A 21,794-nucleotide genomic window follows, 5' to 3' on the forward strand; every position below is an offset into this window, starting at 1 on the left:
AGTTACTTCTCATTGCTTAGTATTCCCTTGTATGAATCGAATAAAATCTGTCCATTCTATTGTATAGGTACTGGGGCTGTTTCCAGTTTTTGGATATTACGAATAAAGTTTCTCTGAACATTCATGTGCAAATCTTTCTGTGGATTTTTATTTCTCTTGGGTAAATAGGAGTGGAACTGTTGGGTAATATGATAGATGTATACATATTTAGTTTTATAAGAAACTCCTAGACCTTTTCTCAATGCGATCATTCCATTTTGTACGAACACCAGTAATTATGAGACTCCCAGTTCCACATCCTCACCAATCTGTGGTTTTGTCATTCTTTTTAATTTTAGTCATTCTGGTGAGTAATGGTGTCTTACCGTTTCATTCTGCATTTTCCTGATGACTAATGATGTAAGTACCTTTTCATGTGTTTATGCCATTTATATATATTTCCTTTAATGAATTATCTGTACACATCTTTTGCCCATTAAGAAAAACTGGATTGTCCTTTTTTGAATTGCTTTCTTTTCTTCCTACATTTCTAATAGATTTTGAGGGGAGCAGTTTCAGATTTACAGCAAAACTGCATGGGAAGTGCAAAGAGTTTTCCTCTTCACCTCACCCCTCACTTGCCTTTTATTAACATCTGCCATTAGTGTGATAGATTTGATACAATTGATGAGCCAATGTTGACACATTATTCACTCAAGCCCATGGTTTACATTAGGCTTCATTCATTGTGTTGTATATTCTGTGGGTTTTGACAAATACGTAATGACAAATATCCACCATTATAGTGGATAGAACATACAGAACAGTCTCACTCCCCTGAAAACTGCTGTGCTCCACCTATTGGTCCCTCCCTCCCTCTCTGAATCTCTGGCAACCACTGATCTTTTTACTGTTTTCACACTATGGCCTTTTCCAGAATGTCACATAAAATCATACAGCATGTAGCCTTTTCACATTGGCTGCTTTCATGTAATATAATAGGCACTTAAGGTTCTTTTGTATCTTTTCACAGTGTGATAACCAATTTATTTTCTCACTGAATAATATTGTATGGAGGTATCGTCGTTTTTATTGCTGAGTTACAGGAATTCTTTGCCCTGGACACTAGTCCATTGTCAGATATGTTTTGTAAATTATTTTTTTAATTTGGGGCTTGCCTAATCGTTTTCTTGATGGTGTCCTCTGATTAGCAGAAGCTTTTAATTTTGAGGAGATACAAGTCTCTTGTTACTGCTTTCAGTGACCCAAGAAACCTGTGCCTACCCAACATCATGAAGGTATTTTCAGTGTTTCTCACCAAATGCTGTATGGTATTAGCTCTTACAAGTAAAGATCCATCTCAGTTTTTATGTGTGGTGTGTGACAGTGGTCAGGTTTCTGGTTCTTCCTCTATATGGGCATTGCAGCACCATTTGTTAAAAAGACTTTCCCTTCCCATTGGATTGCTTTAGGGCCTTTGTTGAAAAGGTGGTCATTATGGAAGTGGGGCTCTATTTCTGAGCAATCTTTGTTGTTACGCTGCTTGGTTCATCCTTGTGCCAGTTCCACACTGTCTTGATGAATGTAGCTTTCCAACTTCGTTCATCTCCAAGATTGCTTTCAGTATTATAGTTACTTTGTATTTCTCTGTAAAGTGTAGAATTAGCTCTATGGTATTAGCTCTTATGCTTATATAAAATCTATCTCAATATTGCCAGTCTCTTCTAAGAAACCTGGGATATCAGATACAAAAATGTAAACATAAAATGTGCCACGTTAGCCATTTTAAAGTGTACCATTTAGTTCCATTAAGTACATTCACAATGTTGTGTAACCATCACCACTAGCTAGCTTTTAAACTTTTTCATCTCAATTTCTGTACTCATTATAACAGTAACTTCCCATTCCCCCGCTACTTCCAGCCTCTAATAACCTCTATTCTGTCTCTCTGGATTCATCTATTCTGGATATTTGAATATAAATGAATCATAAAATATGTGGTCTTTTTTGTCTGGCTTTTTTCACTTAGCATGTTTTCAAGGTTTACCTGTTACAGCATGTATCAGAATCTCATTCTTTTCTGAGGGTGGATAATATTTCATTGTGTGTATATTACACATTTTGTTTATCTGTTCATCTGTTGGACACTTGGGTTGCATCCACCTTTTGGTTACTAAGGTGGGGAATAATATTGCTAAGAACATAGGTGGTCAAATATTTGAGTCCCTGTTCTCAATTCTTTTGGGTGTCTATATAGCAGTGGAGTTGCTGGACAATATGGTAATTCTGTATGGTAATTTCAATTCAATATGGTAATTTAACTTTTTGAGGAACTGCCAAACTGTCGTCCATAGCAGCTGTGTCATTTTACATTCCACTAGCAGTGTATGAAGGTTCCAGTTTCTCCACTTCTCCCAACACTTACTTTCTTTTCTTTGAGATGGAGTCTCGCTCTGTCACCAAGGCTGGAGTGCAATGGTTCAATCTCTGCTCACTGCCACCTCCACTTCCTGGGTTCAAGCATTTCTCTGCCTCAGCCTCCCAGCTAGCTGGGGTTACAGGCACCCGCCACCACGCCAGGCTAATTTTTTGTATTTTTGTTTCACCATCTTGGCCAGGCTTGTCTTGAACTCCTGACCTCGTGATCCACCTGCCTCGGCCTCCCAAAGTGCTGGGAATACAGGCGTTGAGCCACCATGCCCGGCCCAACACTTACTTTCCGATAAAAATTTTAAAAAATATTACAGCCATCCTAGTAGGTGTGAAGTACCTCGTTGTGGGTTTGATTTTCATTTCCCTAGTGACTAGTGTTGAATATCTCTTTATGTGCTTATTGGCCATCTGTGTATCTTCTTTGGAAAAATGTTTATTCAAGTCCTTTACCTACTTAAAACATTGGGTTAGGTTGTGGTGTGGCTATCTGCTGGGATGGTATTGTATCAAATCTGTAAATCAATAGGCAGAATTAAAATGTTAGTATTGAGTCTTCTAATCCATAAATATAGTATATTTTTCCGTTTATTCAAATCATTAATTTCAGCAAGGTTTTGAGACTTTTAGTGGAGAGATCTTACATATCTTTTCAAAAGTTATCTCACACTATTATGAATGAAGTTGCTGTTTCAAAAACATTTTGTTTTCTGGCCAGGTGTTGTGCCTCACAACTTTATTCCCAGCACTCTGGGAGGCCAAGGTGGGTCTCTACAAAAGTAAAAAGAAAAAATAAAAATTAGCTGGATGCGGTGGCATGTGCCTGTGGTCCCAGCTACTCGGGAAACTGAGGTGGGAGGATCACTTGAGCCTGGGAGTTTTAAGGCTGCAGTGAGCCATGACTGTGCCACTGCACTCCAGCCTGGGTGACAGAGCAAGACTCTCTCTCAAAAACATGTTAATGTATGAAATACAGTTGACTTTTGGATACTAACCTTGTATTCTGCAGTCTTGTGAGCTTCTTCCAGTAGTTTTCTAGATTTCTTAGAACTTTGTATGTAAAAGTCTCATCTAAAAACAGTTTTACTTCTTTCCTACCTTTATGCTTTATCTGTTTGTATGCCTGCCTGCCTTCTCCTCTTCATTTTTGCCTTACTGCAATGACTGGGACTCCAAGAACACTATAGAACAGTAGTATGGATCGGCACCTTGCTTTGTTCTCAATATTTGGGTAAAAGCTCTAGTATTTCACTGAGCTGTAAGTTTTTCATACATGACCTTTATCGGGTTGAGTATGTTCCCTTTTATTCCTGTCTGCTGAGTGCTGTTAGAGAACTTCATCAAATGCTTTTTTCCTGTATCTATGGAAATGATCATATGGGGTTTCTCCTCTATTCTGCTATTATAAATTAGATTGGCTTTCAAATATTTAACTATCCTTGCATTCCAGGGATAAACCCTACTTGGTCATGTCATATTATCCTATTTGTGTATTGCTGGATTCAGGTTGCTGATAATTGAAGTTTTTTTTTGTTTTTGTTTTTTTGCATTGATGTTCATGAGATATATTTACCTCTCATTTTCTTTTTTGGTAATGACTTTGTAAGGTTTTGGTATTAGAGTTAGGCTGCCCCCTTAAAAGGGATTGGAAGTATCCCCCCTTCCTCTTTTTCATAGAGGTTATACACGATTGGTGTTATTTCTTGCTTAAATGTTTGATACAGTTTCCCAGGGAAACCATATAGGCCTGGAGTTTTCCTTGTGAAAAAATACTAAATTTAATTTCTTAAGTGAATATCAAGTTCTTTTTCTTGTTGAATGAGCTTTGTCTATTTGTGTCTTCAAAGGAAATTTTCCATTTTATCGGTGGTGGTAAATTTGTTGGCATAAGTTGGTATTCTTTTTATCCCTTTAATATTTGTAGGCTCTTTATTGCCTTTCTGATTGGTTGTCGTCTTCATATCCGTAGGATCTGTAGTGATGACCACAGTGTTTTCACTGCCCATATGGGCAGTCGGTCCTGTCTTTCCTTGATCAGTCTAATGAGGTGTGTATCAGTTCTGCTGATCTTCTCAAAAATTAGCTTTTGACTTTGTTAGTTTTCTCTGTTCTGTTTTGTTCATTTGTCCTTTTATGATTCCTTTCCTCTGTGTTCTCTGGGTTTACTTGGTTCTTTTTATAGTCTTCTAAGGTAAAAATTTAGGTCAATTTTAGGCCTTTCATTTTTTCTGTAAGCATTTAAAGGTATAAAATGACTTTTAAGCACTACTTTAGCAGTATCCTATAAATTTTGAGTTTTATTTTTGTGTTCAAAATATTTTCCAATTCATTTTGTGATGTCTTCTTTGATCCATGAGCTATTTTAGAAGTGTTTAATTTCTTTCTTTCTTTTTTTTTTTTTTGAGATAGAGTCTTGCACTGTCGCCCAGGCTGGAGTACAGTGGCATGATCTCGGCTCACTGCAAGCTCTGCCTCTCAGGTTCACGCCATTCTCCTGCCTCAGCCTCCCAAGTAGCTGGGACTACAGGTGCCCGCCACCACGCCCAGCTAATTTTTTGTACTTTTAGTAGAGACGGGGTTTCACCATGTTAGCCAGGATGGTCTCAATTTCCTGACCTCGTGATCCACCCGCCTCGGCCTCCCAGAGTGCTGGGATTACAGGCATGAGCCACCGCACCCAACCAGAAGTGTTTTAATTTCGAAATATTTGTGGTTTTCCAAAATATTTTGTTGAGTTTGAATTTAATTCCATTGTGGTGAGAGAAGGTTTTGTGTATGCGTTCAGTCCTTTTAGATGTAATGAGATTTATCACCTAGCATATGGTTTTCATAGTAAACATTCTGCTGCTGTAGAGCAAGTACTCTAAAAAGTATCAATTAAGTCAATGTTTTTGACAGTTTTGTTCAGGTCATCTAAAGAATTTACTTTTTTTGTCTAGTTTTAATAATTATTACAAGGGTGATAAAATCTCTATGCTAATGGAATTGTTTTTTGTGGTAGGTTGTTCTATCTACCTGCTTACCTAACTACATACATCTGGAGTTTATAGTTTTATCTCTAGGAGGGTCAGGTCTGATGGGAGCTGTTACATCGCCATTCCATTATGTGACCATTACTTGAATAAGTACTACAGAAATGTTTCAACGCATTCAGCAGGGATTGGCATACTTTTTCTGTAAAGGGTCAGCAAATGTTTTAGGCTTTGTGGACCACATGTGATTTCTGTTGCATCTTTTTTCCAACAAGTCTGCTTGTGGGCCAGATTTGGCTTGTTGGCCATAGTTACTGACCTCTTCTCATCAGGAAGCTGCCCACTGAATCAAGTAGCTATTTTAAAGCATGGGCTAAATGATAGGGATTTTTACACTTACGTGCAGGTTCCCATGTTTAGAATATTGCAGTTAAAAAACTGACCCACCAGGAAATGTTGTTTTGGCCTGTAACTCCTAAATATTTCTGAAATTTTCTTTCCTTACCTTCTTCCCTCAAGCCTCATGCTGGGACAAGGTGGAAAAAACAGACTCTGTCCTCAGGGTGCTCATGGTCCTGGAAATGTGCTCCACTCTAGCTGTAAGTCTGGGAGAAAGGCTTATCTGTGATGGTGAGCTAAAGCCATGATAGACAGCACAACACATTGAATATGTGAGCAGGTGCCGACTAATGCCCCCGATGACTGGAAGGTGCTTACTGATGACTGGGAAAGGCTTTGTGAAATGAAAGGCCATTATTTCCAAAGTATGTGAAGCAACTGTGAATAGTTACTAGAGTAAAAACTTAATATTGGATAATTTAACAAAAAGTTAGCAAACTTAATGTGTTTGGTAACTCAGAATGAGAAGTTACTTTTTACTGGTGATTGATTTGGTAACTACATCAGGGAGACTTACACATGGGTTAGGAATGTTTATTGTAGAGAAAGGTAAAGGGTACATCCTGCTAACACAAGCACCATTACGTGGGAGCTACTCACTTTTTTTTTCAATGGCCTGCAATGCCAACATAAGAGAAGCAAGAAATATTCTACATGCCTAAGGAGATGGGCGTTTACACCCCTTTCAAAGATCTGTGGTCCTGAGACTCAGAAGTTTACGTTTAATATGTGTGTGCGTGTGTGTATATATATACACACACATATATATACACATATATACACACACATACATACACATATATATACACACGCATATATATATATAAATTTTTTTTTTTTTTTTGAGACAGAGTCATGCTGTGCCTCCCAGGCTGGAGTGCAGTGGTGTGATCTTGGCTCACTGCGACCTCCATCCCCCCGCCCCCTCCCCGGGTTTCTCTGCCTCAGCCTCCCAAGTAGCTGGGATGACAGGCGCCTGCCACCATGCCTGGCTAATTTTTGTATTTTTAGTAGGGACGGGGTTTCGCCATCTTGGCCAAGCCGGTCTTGAACTTCTGACCTTGTGATTCGCCCGCCTTGGCCTCCCAAAGTGCTGGGATTACAGGTGTAAGCTACTGCACCTGGCCATCATGTATATAACGTTTTATGATGTGATTAAAAGCCATAATGGGCTGCCAAGGAGCAGTAGAGACTCTGGTATTTGATCTTTAGAAGATGAGTTCCTGACGGAGGCTGGCTGGAGTCTTCAGTGAGACTGACCCTCGGGCTCAGCTCAGCACTGCTGGTCTCTGGGATTTACCTGTGACTTCCTCCAGGATTGTCATTGGTTATTTCCGCTCTATTTTAGGTTCAAAGAAGACTACTGTTATTGATGTGTAGTTCCACTGCAGTGCATTTGAAGGTAAGTGTTGTCTACCGTCTTACAGATGGCCTGAAGCAGTGAGGCAGCATTCACTTCTTTTGGCTTCAGGAAAAAAACTGGACTGAGGGCCAGAGGCAAGTGTCCTCCTTTCCTTCCCACTGGTTGCTTGGCTCCTGTTAATAACGTCATGATGCAGGTTGAAAGGTTTCTTCACTCTTATTTCTGTTGCTGCTTCATTACAGTTTGGAAACACCTTTATAGGACAACTGTGAGGGCCAAAAGCTTCAAGCTCTCCAGGGATTGGGAGAGATGGAGTACATGTGACTTGAAAAGCAATGGCCTAAAAGACAGATTTCCATTTCCTGGCCAGCTGCTGACTTGATACTCACCCATGGTGTTGTGGGAAGGCAGAAGCCACTCACTGGCTGTTTTGCGGAAAGTTACTTAACCTCTGTTCCCTCACCCAACACCTGACTGCAGCCGTGTGAAGAGGAGACGCTGAGCCAGGGTCGACCAGTTAAGCCACACCACACCAGATTCCTGACCACAGAAACAGTGAGACGAGAAATGTCTTTTTGTTTTGTTTTTTTGAGACAGAGTCTCGCTCTGTCGCCCAGGCTGGAGTGCAGTGGTGTGATCTTGGCTCACTGCAAGCTCCGCCTCCTGGGTTCACGCCATTCTCCTGCCTCAGCCTCCCGAGTAGCTGGGACTACAGGTGCCCACCACCACGCCTGGCTAATTTTTTTGTATTTTTAGTAGAGATGAGGTTTCACCGTGTTAGCCAGGATGGTCTCAATCTCTTGACTTCGTGATCTGCCCACCTCGGCCTCCTAAAGTGCTGGGATTACAGGCGTGAGCCATTGTGTTTGGGGTAATTTGTTGTGCAATAGATACCTAATATATCACTTTGTACTAAGACTTAAATAATATGAGGTCTCTGCACTATTGTTAAGTTTTTTTCAATTAATCACTAGGATTTCACTGGGTTTGAGTACAAACTTTTCTGGATGTCAGAGTCTTCACCAGGTTGGTGTCAATGTCAGTCAATATCAGTTAAGTGTCAGTGGGCCGCATCTCTGATACAGCCAGGCCACATCTGCCGCTCATGCCACTTCTTTTGAGTCTTCTAAGCAACCTGGCATGGTATCCAAATACCTGAACTTTAGGCAATTACTCCTAACTGCTCTTCTCATACCTGAAAAGGCCAGCTCTGGATTTTTCTCTCTTCTCTATAAAGCATGAGTCTTTGCTGCTTCCTGCCTCTGACTATTGCCACTAACTGGGTGGTGAGGACTTGATTAAAACCTCCCAAGTTTCCCCCTGCTCATTGGGCACCCACTGACTCACTTGTTCCTACTGCTTGCTTCTTTTGCAGCCCCCCTCAAGGGACCAGCACTGGGCTCTCTGATCAAGCCCTTTCACAGCAGACAGGCTTGACAGATCCCATCATTCCTAGATAGCATTGCTAGGATATTTAAATAAAACAACCATTTTTGGTTTCTCCTGAGCTCTAGCTTACACTGTTTTTGCATTTCAGATTTTTTTTTTATATGGAGTCTTGCCCTGTTGCCGAGGCTGGAGTGCAACAGCATGATCTCAGCTCACTGCAACCTCCACCTCCCGGGTTCAAGTGATTGCCCTGCCTCAGCCTCCTGAGTAGCTGGGATTACAGGTGCGTGCCACCATGCCTGGCTGATTGTTTTTGTATCTTTAGTAGAGACGGGGTTTCACCATGTTGACCAGGCTGGTCTTGAACTCCTGACCTTGTGATCCGCCCGCCTCAGCCTCCCAAATTGTTGGGACTACAGGTGTGAGCCATCGCACCTGGCCCTCAGATTTTTTTTTTTTTTATTATACTTTAAGTTCTAGGGTACATGTGCATAACGTTTATATCATGTATAACTCCCCAATGCAATCCCTCCCTCCTCCCCTCTCCCCATGATAGGCCCCAGTGTGTGATGTTCCCCTTTCTGAGTCCAAGTGATCTCATTGTTCAGTTCCCACCTATGAGTGAGAACATGCGGTGTTTGGTTTCTCTTCTTGTGATAGTTTGCTAAGAATGATGGTTTCCAGCTGCATCCATGTCCCTACAAAGGATGCAAACTCATCCTTTTTATGGCTGCATAGGATTCCATGGTGTATATGTGCCACATTTTCTTAATCCAGTCTGTCACAGATGGACATTTGGGTTGATTCCAAGTCTTTGCTATTGTGAATAGTGCCGCAATAAACATACGTGTGCATGTGTCTTTGTAGTAGAGTAATTTATAATCCTTTGGGTATATACCCAGTAGTGGGATGGCTGGGTCATATGGTACATCTAGTTCTAGATCCTTGAGGAATCGCCATACTGTTTTCCATAATGGTTGAACTAGTTTACAATCCCACCAACAGTGTAAAAGTGTTCCTATTTCTCCACATCCTCTCCAACACCTGTTGTTTCCTGACTTCTTAATGATTGCCATTCTAACTGGTGTGAGATGGTATCTCATTGTGGTTTTGATTTGCATTTCTCTGATGCCCAGTGATGATGAGCATTTTTTCATGTGTCTGTTGGCTGTATGGATGTCTTCTTTTGAGAAATGTCTGTTCATATCCTTTCCCCACTTTTTGATGGGGTTGTTTGTTTTTTTCTTGTATATTTGTTTGAGTTCTTTGTAGATTCTGGATATTAGCCCTTTGTCAGATGAGTAGGTTGCAAAAATTTTCTCCCATTCTGTAGGTTGCCTGTTCACTCTGATGGTAGTTTCTTTAGCTGTGCAAAAGCTCTTTAGTTTAATTAGATCCCATTTGTCAATTTTTGCTTTTGCTGCCGTTGCTTTTGGTGTTTTAGACATGAAGTCCTTGCCCATGCCTATGTCCTGAATGGTACTACCTAGATTTTCTTCTAGGGTTTTTATGGTATTAGGTCTAACATTTAAGTCTCTAATCCATCTTGAATTAATTTTCGTATAAGGAGTAAGGAAAGGATCCAGTTTCAGCTTTCTACTTATGACTAGCCAATTTGCCCAGCACCATTTATTAAATAGGGAATCCTTTCCCCATTTCTTGTTTCTCTCAGGTTTGTCAAAGATCAGATGGCTGTAGATGTGTGGTATTATTTCTGAGGACTCTGTTCTGTTCCATTGGTCTATATCTCTGTTTTGGTACCAGTACCATGCTGTTTTGGTTACTGTAGACTTGTAGTATAGTTTGAAGTCAGGTAGCATGATGCCTCCAGCTTTGTCCTTTTGACTTAGGATTGTCTTGGCAATGCGGGCTCTTTTTTGGTTCCATATGAACTTTAAAGCAGTTTTTTCCAATTCTGTGAAGAAAGTCATTGGTAGCTTGATGGGGATGGCATTGAATCTATAAATAACCTTGGGCAGTATGGCCATTTTCACGATATTGATTCTTCCTATCCATGAGCATGGTATGTTTTTCCATTTGTTTGTGTCCTCTTTTATTTCACTGAGCAGTGGTTTGTAGTTCTCCTTGAAGAGGTCCTTTACATCCCTTGTAAGCTGGATTCCTAGGTATTTTATTCTCTTTGAAGCAATTGTGAATGGAAGTTGATTCCTGATTTGGCTCTCTGTTTGTCTGTTACTGGTGTATAAGAATGCTTGTGATTTTTGCACATTAATTTTGTATCCTGAGACTTTGCTGAAGTTGCTTATCAGCTTAAGGAGATTTTGGGCTGAGACGATGGGGTTTTCTAAATATACAATCATGTCATCTGCAAACAGGGACAATTTGACTTCTTCTTTTCCTAACTGGATACCCTTGATTTCTTTCTCTTGCCTGATTGCCCTAGCCAGAACTTCTTCCAACACTCTGTTGAATAGGAGTGGTGAGAGAGGGCATCCCTGTCTTGTGCCAGTTTTCAAAGGGAATTTTTCCAGTTTTTGCCCATTCAGTATGATATTGGCTGTGGGTTTGTCATAAATAGCTCTTATTATTTTGAGGTACGTTCCATCAATACCGAATTTATTGAGCGTTTTTAGCATAAAGGGCTGTTGAATTTTGTCAAAAGCCTTTTCTGCATCTATTGAGATAATCATGTGGTTCTTGTCTTTGGTTCTGTTTATATGCTGGATTACGTTTATTGATTTGCGAATGTTGAACCAGCCTTGCATCCCAGGGATGAAGCCCACTTGATCATGGTGGATAAGCTTTTTGATGTGCTGCTGAATCCGGTTTGCCAGTATTTTATTGAGAATTTTTGCATCGATGTTCATCAGGGATATTGGTCTAAAATTCTCTTTTTTTGTTGTGTCTCTGCCAGGCTTTTGTATCAGGATGATGTTGGCCTCATAAAATGAGTTAGGGAGGATTCCCTCTTTTTCTATTGATTGGAATAGTTTCAGAAGGAATGGTACCAGCTCCTCCTTGTACCTCTGGTAGAATTCAGCTGTGAATCCATCTGGTCCTGGACTTTTTTTGGTGGGTAGGCTATTAATTGTTGCCTCAATTTCAGAGCCTGCTATTGGTCTATTCAGGGATTCAACTTCTTCCTGGTTTAGTCTTGGGAGAGTGTAAGTGTCCAGGAAATTATCCATTTCTTCTAGATTTTCTAGTTGATTTGCGTAGAGGCATTTATAGTATTCTCTGATGGTTGTTTGTATTTCTGTGGGGTCGGTGGTGATATCCCCTTTATCATTTTTTATTGCGTCTATTTGATTCCTCTCTCTTTTCTTCTTTATTAGTCTAGCTAGCGGTCTGTCAATTTTGTTGATCTTTTCAAAAAACCAACTCCGGATTCATTGATTTTTTGGAGGGTTTTTTGTGTCTCTATCTCCTTCAGTTCTGCTCTGATCTTAGTTATTTCTTGCCTTCTGCTAGCTTTTGAATGTGTTTGCTCTTGCCTCTCTAGTTCTTTTAATTGTGATGTTAGAGTGTCAATTTTAGATCTTTCCTGCTTTCTCTTGTGGGCATTTAGTGCTATAAATTTCCCTCTACACACTGCTTTAAATGTGTCCCAGAGATTCTGGTATGTTGTATCTTTGTTCTCATTGGTTTCAAAGAACATCTTTATTTCTGCTTTCATTTCGTTATGTACCCAGTAGTCATTCAGGAGCAGGTTGTTCAGTTTCCATGTAGTTGAGCGGTTTTGATTGAGTTTCTTAGTCCTGAGTTCTAGTTTGATTGCACTGTGGTCTGAGAGACAGTTTGTTATAATTTCTGTTCTTGTACATTTGCTGAGGAGTGCTTTACTTCCAATTATGTGGTCAATTTTGGAATAAGTGTGATGTGGTGCTGAGAAGAATGTATATTCTGTTGATTTGGGGTGGAGAGTTCTATAGATGTCTATTAGGTCCGCTTGGTGCAGAGATGAGTTCAATTCCTGGATATCCTTGTTAACTTTCTGTCTCGTTGATCTGTCTGATGTTGACAGTGGAGTGTTGAAGTCTCCCATTATTATTGTATGGGAGTCTAAGTCTCTTTGTAGGTCTCTAAGGACTTGCTTTATGAATCTGGGTGCTCCTGTATTGGGTGCATATATATTTAGGAGAGTTAGCTCTTCCTGTTGAATTGATCCCTTTACCATTATGTAATGGCCTTCTTTGTCTCTTTTGATCTTTGATGGTTTAAAGTCTGTTTTATCAGAGACTAGGATTGCAACCCCTGCTTTTTTTTGTTCTCCATTTGCTTGGTAGATCTTCCTCCATCCCTTTATTTTGAGCCCATGTATGTCTCTGCATGTGAGATGGGTCTCCTGAATACAGCAGACTGATGGGTCTTGACTCTTTATCCATTTGCCAGTCTGTGTCTTTTAATTGGAGCATTTAGTCCATTTACATTTAAGGTTAATATTGTTATGTGTGAACTTGATCCTGTCATTATGATATTAACTGGTTATTTTGCTCGTTAGTTGATGCAGTTTCTTCCTAGCCTCGATGGTCTTTACATTTTGGCATGTTTTTGCAATGGCTGGTACCAGTTGTTCCTTTCCATGTTAGGGCTTCCTTCAGGGTCTCTTGTAAGGCAGGCCTGGTGGTGACAAAATCTCTAAGCATTTGCTTATCTGTAAAGGATTTTATTTCCCCTTCACTGATGAAACTTAGTTTGGCTGGATATGAAATTCTGGGTTGAAAATTCTTTTCTTTAAGAACGTTGAATATTGGTCCCCACTCTCTTCTGGCTTGTAGAGTTTCTGCTGAGAGATCTGCTGTTAGTCTGATGGGCTTCCCTTTGTGGGTAACCCGACCTTTCTCTCTGGCTGCCCTTAAGATTTTTTCCTTCATTTCTACTTTGGTGAATCTGGCAATTATGTGTCTTGGAGTTGCTCTTCTGGAGGAGTATCTTTGTGGCGTTCTCTGTATTTCCTGAATTTGAATGTTGGCCTGCCCTACTAGGTTGGGGAAGTTCTCCTGGATGATATCCTGAAGAGTGTTTTCCAGCTTGGTTCCATTTTCCCCCTCACTTTCAGGCACCCCAATCAGACGTAGATTTGGTCTTTTTACATAATCCCATACTTCTTGCAGGCTTTGTTCATTTCTTTTTCTTCTTTTTTCTTTTGGTTTCTCTTCTCGCTTCATTTCATTCATTTGATCTTCAATCGCTGATACTCTTTCTTCCAGTTGATCGAGTCGGTTACTGAAGCTTGTGCATTTGTCACGTATTTCTCGTGTCATGGTTTTCATCTCTGTCATTTCGTTTATGATCTTCTCTGCATTAATTAGTCTAGCTGTCAATTCTTCCACTCTTTTTTCAAGATTTTTAGTTTCTTTGTGCTGGGTACGTAATTCCTCCTTTAGCTCTGAGAGGTTTGATGGACTGAAGCCTTCTTCTCTCATCTCGTCAAAGTCATTCTCTGACCAGCTTTGATCCGTTGCGATGGGCTGCGCTCCTTTGCAGGGGGAGATGCGCTCTTATTTTTTGAATTTCCAGCTTTTCTGCCCTGCTTCTTCCCCATCTTTGTGGTTTTATCTGTCTCTGGTCTTTGATGATGGTGATGTACTGATGGGGTTTTGGTATAGGTGTCCTTCCTGTTTGATAGTTTTCCGTCTGACAGTCAGAAGGACTGTCTGTTGGTCTGTTGGAGATTGCTTGAGGTCCACTCCAGACCGTGTTTGCCTGGGTATCAGCAGCAGAGGTTGCCGAAGATAGAATATTGCTGAACAGTGAGTGTACCTGTCTGATTCTTCCTTTGGAAGTTTCCTCTCAGGAGTGACTCCACCCTGTGAGGTGTGGGGTGTCAGACTGCCGCTAGTGGGGGATGTCTCCCAGCTAGGCTACTCAGGGGTCAGGGACCCACCTGAGCAGGCAGTGTGTCCGTTCTCAGATCTCAACCTCCGCGTTAGGAGATCCACGGCTCTCCCCAAAGCTGTCAGACAGAGTCGTTCGCGTCTGCACCGGCCCCCGCTGCTTCCCCTATTGGACTGCAGCTGTGCGCTGTCCGCAGAGGTAGAGTCTACAGAGACAGGCAGGCTTCCTTGAGCTGCTGTGAGCTCCACCCAGTTGGAGCTTCCCAGCGGCTTTGTTTACCTACTTAAGCCTCAGCAATGGCGGGCGCCCCTCCCCCAGCCTCGCTGCTGCCTTGCGGATCGATCGCCGCAGACTGCCGTGTTAGCAGTGAGGGAGGCTCCGTGGGCGTGGGACCCTCCCGGTCAGGTGTGGGATATATTCTCCTGGTGTGCCTGTTTCCTTAAAGCGCAGTATTGGGGTGGGAGTTACCCGATTTTCCAGGTGTTGTGTGTCTCAGTTCCCCTGGCTAGGAAAACGGATTTCCTTCCCCCTTGCCCTTCCAGGTGAGGCGATGCCTCGCCCTGCTTCAGCTCACGCTGGTCAGGCTGCAGCAGCTGACCAGCACCGATTGTCCGGCACTCCCTAGAGAGATGACCCCAGTACCTCAGTTGAAAATGCAGAAATCACCGGTCTTCTGTGTCGCTCGCGCTGGGAGTTGGAGACTGGAGCTGTTCCTATTCGGCCATCTTGCTCCGCCCTCTCAGATGTTTTTAAAATTTAATTTTGCTTGATTCTCTCAAAGGTTCTGTTGGAAGTATGCCTGCCTGGGATGCCTATTTGCAATTCTAAAAAGAAAACTAAATGTTCATAGCCATGGCACATTAATCTCTTGTAATGTCAGTCCTGCCCCATGGTTGGAAGCCTTGTTTATTCCGTAGCCTATCCCTTGACTGGAGTGGACCCAAACCTTGGAAAATAGAAACCTGCTTAAGCATTCCTGTGCCCAGGTTTGGTAAGGTCGGAGATGGCAAACTGAAGCAGTCATTCCCACCAATATGATCGTTCCAAGAGAAGTGATAATGCACCATAAAGCAGAGCAGTCAGTTCTGCAGCTGTTCATGTTATGTATTTATCGGGTCACTAAATCCCTGTGTGCTGTTTAGCAGTCAGCCGAGTTGGAGGACTGACTTCTGACTGGATTTCAATCAGTCCAAGACAGTTAAGAACAGCCTGCGCTGGGCGTACTACCTAGCATGGCCCGCCAGGGCTAAGACTTGTTCTTAAAACTCACAAAGTGTTACAGCTATCTGACCTGGCAACTGTTGGTTTTATACACTTCAAAAGCAGTCGTCTTTTGTGAGGTTACTTTTGTCTGAAAGCTTCCTGTGACGAGTGGTTCTGAGGGTATCCGTGAGTAACACTCGGTTTAACGCAGAGACTGAGGCTCTGTGGGAGAGGTGGCGCAGGTGGAGCCTGAGGCTGGGGTACCGACCTACATCACTCTCCATGCAGCCACAGCTTAAAGGTGAGCACCTTCTTACGCAATTTAAGAAACAGATCTGTGTTTTTATAAACTGCAAATCATATGATTTAACATACACATCAAAATTCAATTTGCTGTGGTGGTTTCTAAGTTCATGCTGTCTGTATATTTTCATATTTTTTCAGCTACTAAATCAATATATAGATTGTAGATTCAACAGAGGACAGCTAATTATATAAAAATAAGTTTTTATTAACAAATGTGCTCACAGTAGAAAATGCAGATAGATGGGTTCACTCTGCCGTATTTTGGGATCATCTTATTGGGTGCAGCACTGTAGGCAAGTAAACGAAACCAAAGGCTGGCTCCCCTGCCCGAGGCCTGGGACCCATGTGAGACAGCCAGCCGGTCATCTCCGCCTCCCTGGCCCCCATGAGCCTCTTGGAAAACTGCTTCTGTTCCACTTCTGCCACCCTTCAGCTCCTCGAGAGAGCCAGAGTTGAGAAGAAATTAGCCTGAAGTTGAAAGGGAACGTTTTTGCCTGAAACAGTGCTGGGAATAAGTCCAGACCATTTCCCTCAAGAGCCACCTCTTCACTCCTTAAGCCAGAGGACACCACAAAGACGTGGTAAATGGCCTCTCATGCCACTCATCAGGTGGGTTTTGAGGGCAGCCAGTGAGGGCCTGCAGGATTTCAGGGAAGTGGCTCAGATGGCCCACTCAGAACTTCTGTAAGAATTTGAGGACAAGGTCCCGCAGTCGCACTCTGAGCATCTCGTCATTGTCGCAGATGATATGGGTCGAGTCTTCTTCAATCTGGATGAGCGTCTCAGCTTCCTGGAGCAGGACGATATGGCCCTTGGCTGTGTCCTCCACCTTAATATCACTGAAGCCGTGCTGCTCCAAAAGAAAAGAAAGAGCGGGGTGGGCGGACTGCAGCTGTGAGATCTACAAACAGCACTTCACAGACTTGACCGAACTTTCTAGAAACTGATACACCTTAACATAATTCTTCAGACTAGTTATAGGGCCTTTGATAGCAACAGTTTCATATACTTGAAGAGAGACCCAAAACATGCAAAATCTCACGCAAAACAGAAGAGAATTTCCACAACCTGCCTAAGCTTTGTGAGCTCTTTGAGGGCACGTCCAAGCCCTATGTTCAGAAGTCTGGGACGCTCAGTTGCTTGCACCATGCCGTCCCCTGGTGACAAAGCTCCCTCCTAAGTTGCAGCTCTCTGAGCTTCCAGGAAAATGCCAGGTGACACCAAGATACCCGTGACTGTGGGACTTGGCAGAGCCCTCTCAAGAGTGAAGGAGAGAAGGCAGCAGAGCAAACTTTTCTCAGCTATTGCTAATGCTAAGGACAGAATTTCCTTCCAAATCAGACGTGACATGGAAAGGAGGCATGTGCCTGAAATAGACACACAGCAGGTGAAGGGCCTCGGTGTGGGGAGGGCACCTGTACTTCATGGCTGCAGGCTCCCCTAGGGACCTGGACAGGTGCTTGCTCCTCCTGCATAGAGGAGCCGAGGTGGGCGTGCCAGGGTGGAACATTGGGTCAGGACATAGGCCGGGCCAGGCAGAAGGTCCTCATCTTAAGTTTTAAAAAGTCCAGCTTGAGGCCCATCGATAGGGCCCAGGAGCCCTGCAAGGTCATGGAGGAGGGTGGAGGAGAGCTGCAACCACCCAGCCAGAGCCTTTTCCCTATGGGAAAATCAACGACAGGTGGAGAAAACCAATCCTAGGAAAGGGAAAGTCTTTAAGATTTGAAAGTCCGTAATTGTCATATTTACATTGGATAGAAAATTTGTAGAAATCTCCTTCCATGTAATTATAATTTGTTGCAGTTCTTGCAAGCAGCAGCATGAACAGTATTACCTTTAGCCAATTCCTTCTCCTTCCTATCAAGGACTCTATAATCCTAATAAAGTCATCTCTGAAGTCCTGTAACTGAAGCCAAAATTACAACCTTGAAAATTAGATATTTTTCCAGGAGGCGGAGCTTGCAGTGAGCTGAGATCCGGCCACTGCACTCCAGCCTGGGCGGCAGAGCGAGACTCCGTCTCAAAAAAAAAAAAAAGATTAGATATTTTTTTTCTTTTAATCATAGTCAAGAAATCTCATGTCTGGGAGAAGCAGCCATCAGGGCTGCTGAGACAGAGGGGAAGGGCCAGTGTCCCCTCCCTCCATGGACTCCTGCAAATCCTGACACTCAGCTGGAGCCTTGGCTCCCCTCTGACAGCAAGGAGTCATCCGTGGAAGCACAAGGCTGTGGCAGGGCCGGGTCCTCCTTTGTCCTGGCCTCCCTACCCTGCCCCACTCATCACATCTGTGTGTGGAAGCAGCTTTTTCTTCAGTCTGGAGAGGCCTTCTGGTGACCTCGTGCTGGCAGGAAGGATGGGGCACTCCTCAGTCCACTTTCTTTCTCCTGGGTCTCTCAGCAGGACCTTAGACCAAGCAGATGCCACAGGACACTGGGGACTAAATGACAAGCAGCAATATCCACTCCCTGCAGCCGGGGGGCCATAGTGAGCCAGAGAAAGGCTGCCACGTGTGGCGTTTCCACGGCGCCCGCGAAACCTGCTTACCTTCTCCAGGGTCTGCACGAACTGCTCCACGGGGATGGAACCGCTCAACAAAGGCTTCAGGACTTTGCAGTCCGGGACATCATCGCTCACCCGCTTTCTCTTCTTCCCGCTGGTGGGCTGGGCGGGCCGAGGAGGGGGCTAGAGCAGAAGGAAAGAGTGGCTTTCATGAGCTTCCTCTGAGCAGCAGGGGCCACTGCAGGCCACACTGAGAGCCTGAGACTATCCTGTCCTCACAGGCCACAGAGCCCTGGCCCGGTTTCCTCAGCTGGCACTCAGTTCAAGTTCCCTGGCTGCCGGGCGCCCCATATCCACACGCTCTAATGCTCAGCTGTCCACCCGACCAACACCTTATTCGCTAAGATCTCTGCCTTTTATCAAGATCCACTGTTAAACTTTCAGGTGGTTCACTTCAGTATCTGCTGAGTAAATTCTCCACAATACACTGTGTCATATTGCAGGTACAGTCATGACCCTGTGGCTAGGCACCCTCGCTGTGCGGTCAGACCAAAAGGGGGAAACCCCAGCTTTGCCACCATCTGGCCAGTGTTAGAGAAGCTGCCTACAAAATGATGACAGCAGCGAATTCTGAGGCTAAGTAAGACAAGGCGGGTCAAGGACCCAGCACAGGGTCTAACAGACGTTAAGTGGTAGCTAGGAGCAGATCTACATATGGCATAAAAGTGGCACAGTCCAGATCTGAAAGGAATTCTTAAGATGCAGTGCCTGCCCTGGAGCCGAAGTGCCACCCACTTGTGTGCGGGTCAGTGGCAGGGCCAGGATCTCGGGCAGCCACGGCCTCACGCAGGTGCCCTCGGGTTCCAGCCCCCAAGGGCAGGACTGCACCTGCTGCCCTGCCTTGCCTGGCAGCACTCCCCTATGCAATGTGCCTGTGGCAGCCCTTGGGATGACGTGCGGCCTCATCTCTGGACAAAGCAGCCTCTCTGAGGCACATGGCCAGGGAAATAATTCTTCAACAAGAATTCATGGGCCGGGCATGGTGGCTCATGCCTGTAATCCCAGCACTTTGGGAGGCCCAGGCAGGCGGATCACGAGGCCAGGAGATCGAGACCATCCTGACTAACACAGTGAAACCCCGTCTCTACTAAAAATACAAAAATTAGCCAGGTGTGGTGGCGGGCACCTGTAGTCCCACCTACTTGGGAGGCTGAGGCAGGAGGATGGTGTGAACCTGCGAGGCGGAGCTTGCGCCACTGCACTCCAGCCTGCGCGACAGATCAAGACTGCATCTCAAAAAAGCATATGAAGTGCCGTTTCAAATATAATCTGTTAGGTGGTCTGGTCTCTTGTTGGGGAGAGCGTCCCCTCCACTCCCACCCAGCACCCCCTACCTGAAGCAAGTGCTTGTTATCCTTGGTGTGCAGCACGGCCGAGACGGTTGCCAAGGAGATGCCAGGCTTGATCTCCATGGGCACCAGTGAATCTGCGAGCTGAAAGCAAAGGGCACAGTTCAGGCTGGGGGCCTTTCATGGTGACCCTTACTCTTCCTTTAATCTGTATTTACATCACTGCAGTCTACAAAGACAAAGTAACTTTAAACCATTTTTTTTTTTTTTTTTGAGATGGAGTCTCGCTCTGTCTCCCCGGTGACACACCAAGTGCAGCCTTTCATTTGTTCTGGCCTTTAGTTCACCCTCGTTCCCTCTCCAGGTGAGCAGTGGCAGGAAGGACAGGGACAGGAGCATGGGGGTTGAGGGAGCTCTCTGCTTCCTGAAAGTCTGACTTCTCCCGATGGTGGGAGCCACGGCTTGACCTGGGGGCGGTGTGTTTCTGACCACCTGCACCTGCTGGGCGCCCTGCCATGCGGCTTGACCTGGGGGGTGGTGTCTTTCTGACCACCTGCACCTGCTGGGCGCCCTGCCATGCGGCTTGACCTGGGGGTGGTGTGTTTCTGACCACCTGCACCTGCTGGGCACCCTGCCATGCGGCCTGACCTTATTAAGTGTTCTGTGGCTGCGTTCAGCCGCTTGGGTTTTAAGACATGTAGGCCTCGACCTAGCCAAGCCACCTTTATTTAAAAACAAAAACACGCAAGAGGGCATTATGTAAACATGAAGATCAGTAACAAACAGGCAGAGGAAGCAGCTTAGGATAGTTAAGCAGATTGGCAAATGGTACGTGAGGCCTGTTTCATGAAATAAGAAAACTGCCCATGGTGAGCGTGAAGCGGCCCTTGCGGAAGAGCAGGGTGTGCGCCAGATCCCGTTCTTCACTTCGGGCCCCCTCCTCCCTGCACAAGGCTGGGGTGGGAGCTTTGGGTTGGCGTTCTGTACTCTCCAAGAAGACTGAAGGAGTCTTTATTTTATTTTTTTTTTTTGAGATGGGGCCTCACTCTGTTGCCCAGGCTGGAGCGTGGTGGTGTGATCATAGCTCACTGCAACCTCAACCTCCTCAGCTCAAGTGATGTTCCCTCCCCAGCCTCCCCAGTAGCTGGGACTATAGGCATGAACCACCACGCTTGGCTAAATTATTTTTTTGTAGAGATGGGGGTCCTGCTGTGTTGCCCAGACTGGTCTTGAACTCCTGGCATCAACTGATCCTCCTGCCTTGGCCTCCCAAGGGCTGGGATTACAGGCCTGAGCCACGGTGCCTGGCCATAATGTCCATTTTAAAGGCAATCACTGTAGCAAGTTGGATTGAGACAGTTATCTCCATTAATGATCAAAGACATACAATTTGGCTGGGTGCGGTGGCTCACGCCTGTAATCCCAGCACTTTGGGAGGCCACAGTGGGCGGATTGGAGTTTGAGACCATCCTGGCCTATCTGGTGAAACCCATCTCTACTAAAAATACAAAAATTAGCCAGGATTGGTGGTGCGTGCCTATAAACCCAGCTACTCGGGAGGCTAGGGAGGAGAACTGCATGCACCCGGGAGGCAGAGGTTGCAGTGAGCCCAGATAGTACCACTACACTCCAGCCTGGGCAACACAGCAAGACTCTGTCTCAAAAAAAGACATACGACCAGGCACGGTGGCTCATGCCTGTAATCCCAGCACTTTGGGAGGCCGAGGTGGGCGGATCACAAGGTCAGGAGATCGAGACCATCCTGACTAACACAGTGAAACCCCGTCTCTACTAACAATACAAAAAAATTAGCCGGGCATGGTGGCAGGCGCCTGTAGTCCCAGCCACTCAGGAGGCTGAGGCAGGAGAATGGCGTGAACCTGGGAGGCGGAGCTTGCAGTGAGCCGAGATTGCGCCACTGCACTCCAGCCTGGGCAACAGAGTGAGACTCCATCTGAAAAAAAAAAAAAGACAATTTAAAATTAGATATCACTGTATACTTAAATAACTGGAAAAGACTTGAATAAAATTGGAAAAGAACTAAAAAAGGACAACATCCAATATTAGCAAGGAGGCAGAAATAAGAGCTGTCTCCAGCTCTGCTGT

General features: G+C 44.4%; 1 protein-coding gene and 1 long non-coding RNA gene across 3 annotated transcripts in view; both read right to left on the bottom strand.

Annotated features, from left to right (window-relative positions):
• Positions 1–16,024: 16,024 nt before the first annotated feature.
• INTS9 (integrator complex subunit 9) overlaps positions 16,025–21,794 on the bottom strand; it is a 126,877-nt gene continuing 121,107 nt past the window's right edge. The window contains exons 15-17 of one of the 2 annotated variants that reach the window (XM_033229612.1): positions 19,734–19,832; positions 18,385–18,522; positions 16,025–16,690 (exon numbers count right to left, since the gene is read on the bottom strand). In XM_033229612.1, the coding sequence (XP_033085503.1) occupies positions 16,514–16,690; positions 18,385–18,522; positions 19,734–19,832 (414 nt within the window). In that variant the 3' untranslated portion in view covers positions 16,025–16,513. The remainder of the gene's footprint in view (positions 16,691–18,384; positions 18,523–19,733; positions 19,833–21,794) is intronic. The other variant, XM_033229622.1, reaches the window with a different exon arrangement.
• On the bottom strand, positions 19,902–20,801 carry LOC117094379. The gene is made up of 2 exons (XR_004441527.1): positions 20,277–20,801; positions 19,902–20,215 (listed from the first exon to the last, which is right to left on the bottom strand). It is a non-coding gene; the product is annotated as an uncharacterized LOC117094379 (long non-coding RNA).

The sequence above is a fragment of the Trachypithecus francoisi genome, unplaced genomic scaffold (genome assembly GCF_009764315.1).
Source record: "Trachypithecus francoisi isolate TF-2019V2 unplaced genomic scaffold, Tfra_2.0 Contig01440, whole genome shotgun sequence".
NCBI classification, from domain to species: Eukaryota; Metazoa; Chordata; class Mammalia; order Primates; family Cercopithecidae; genus Trachypithecus; species Trachypithecus francoisi.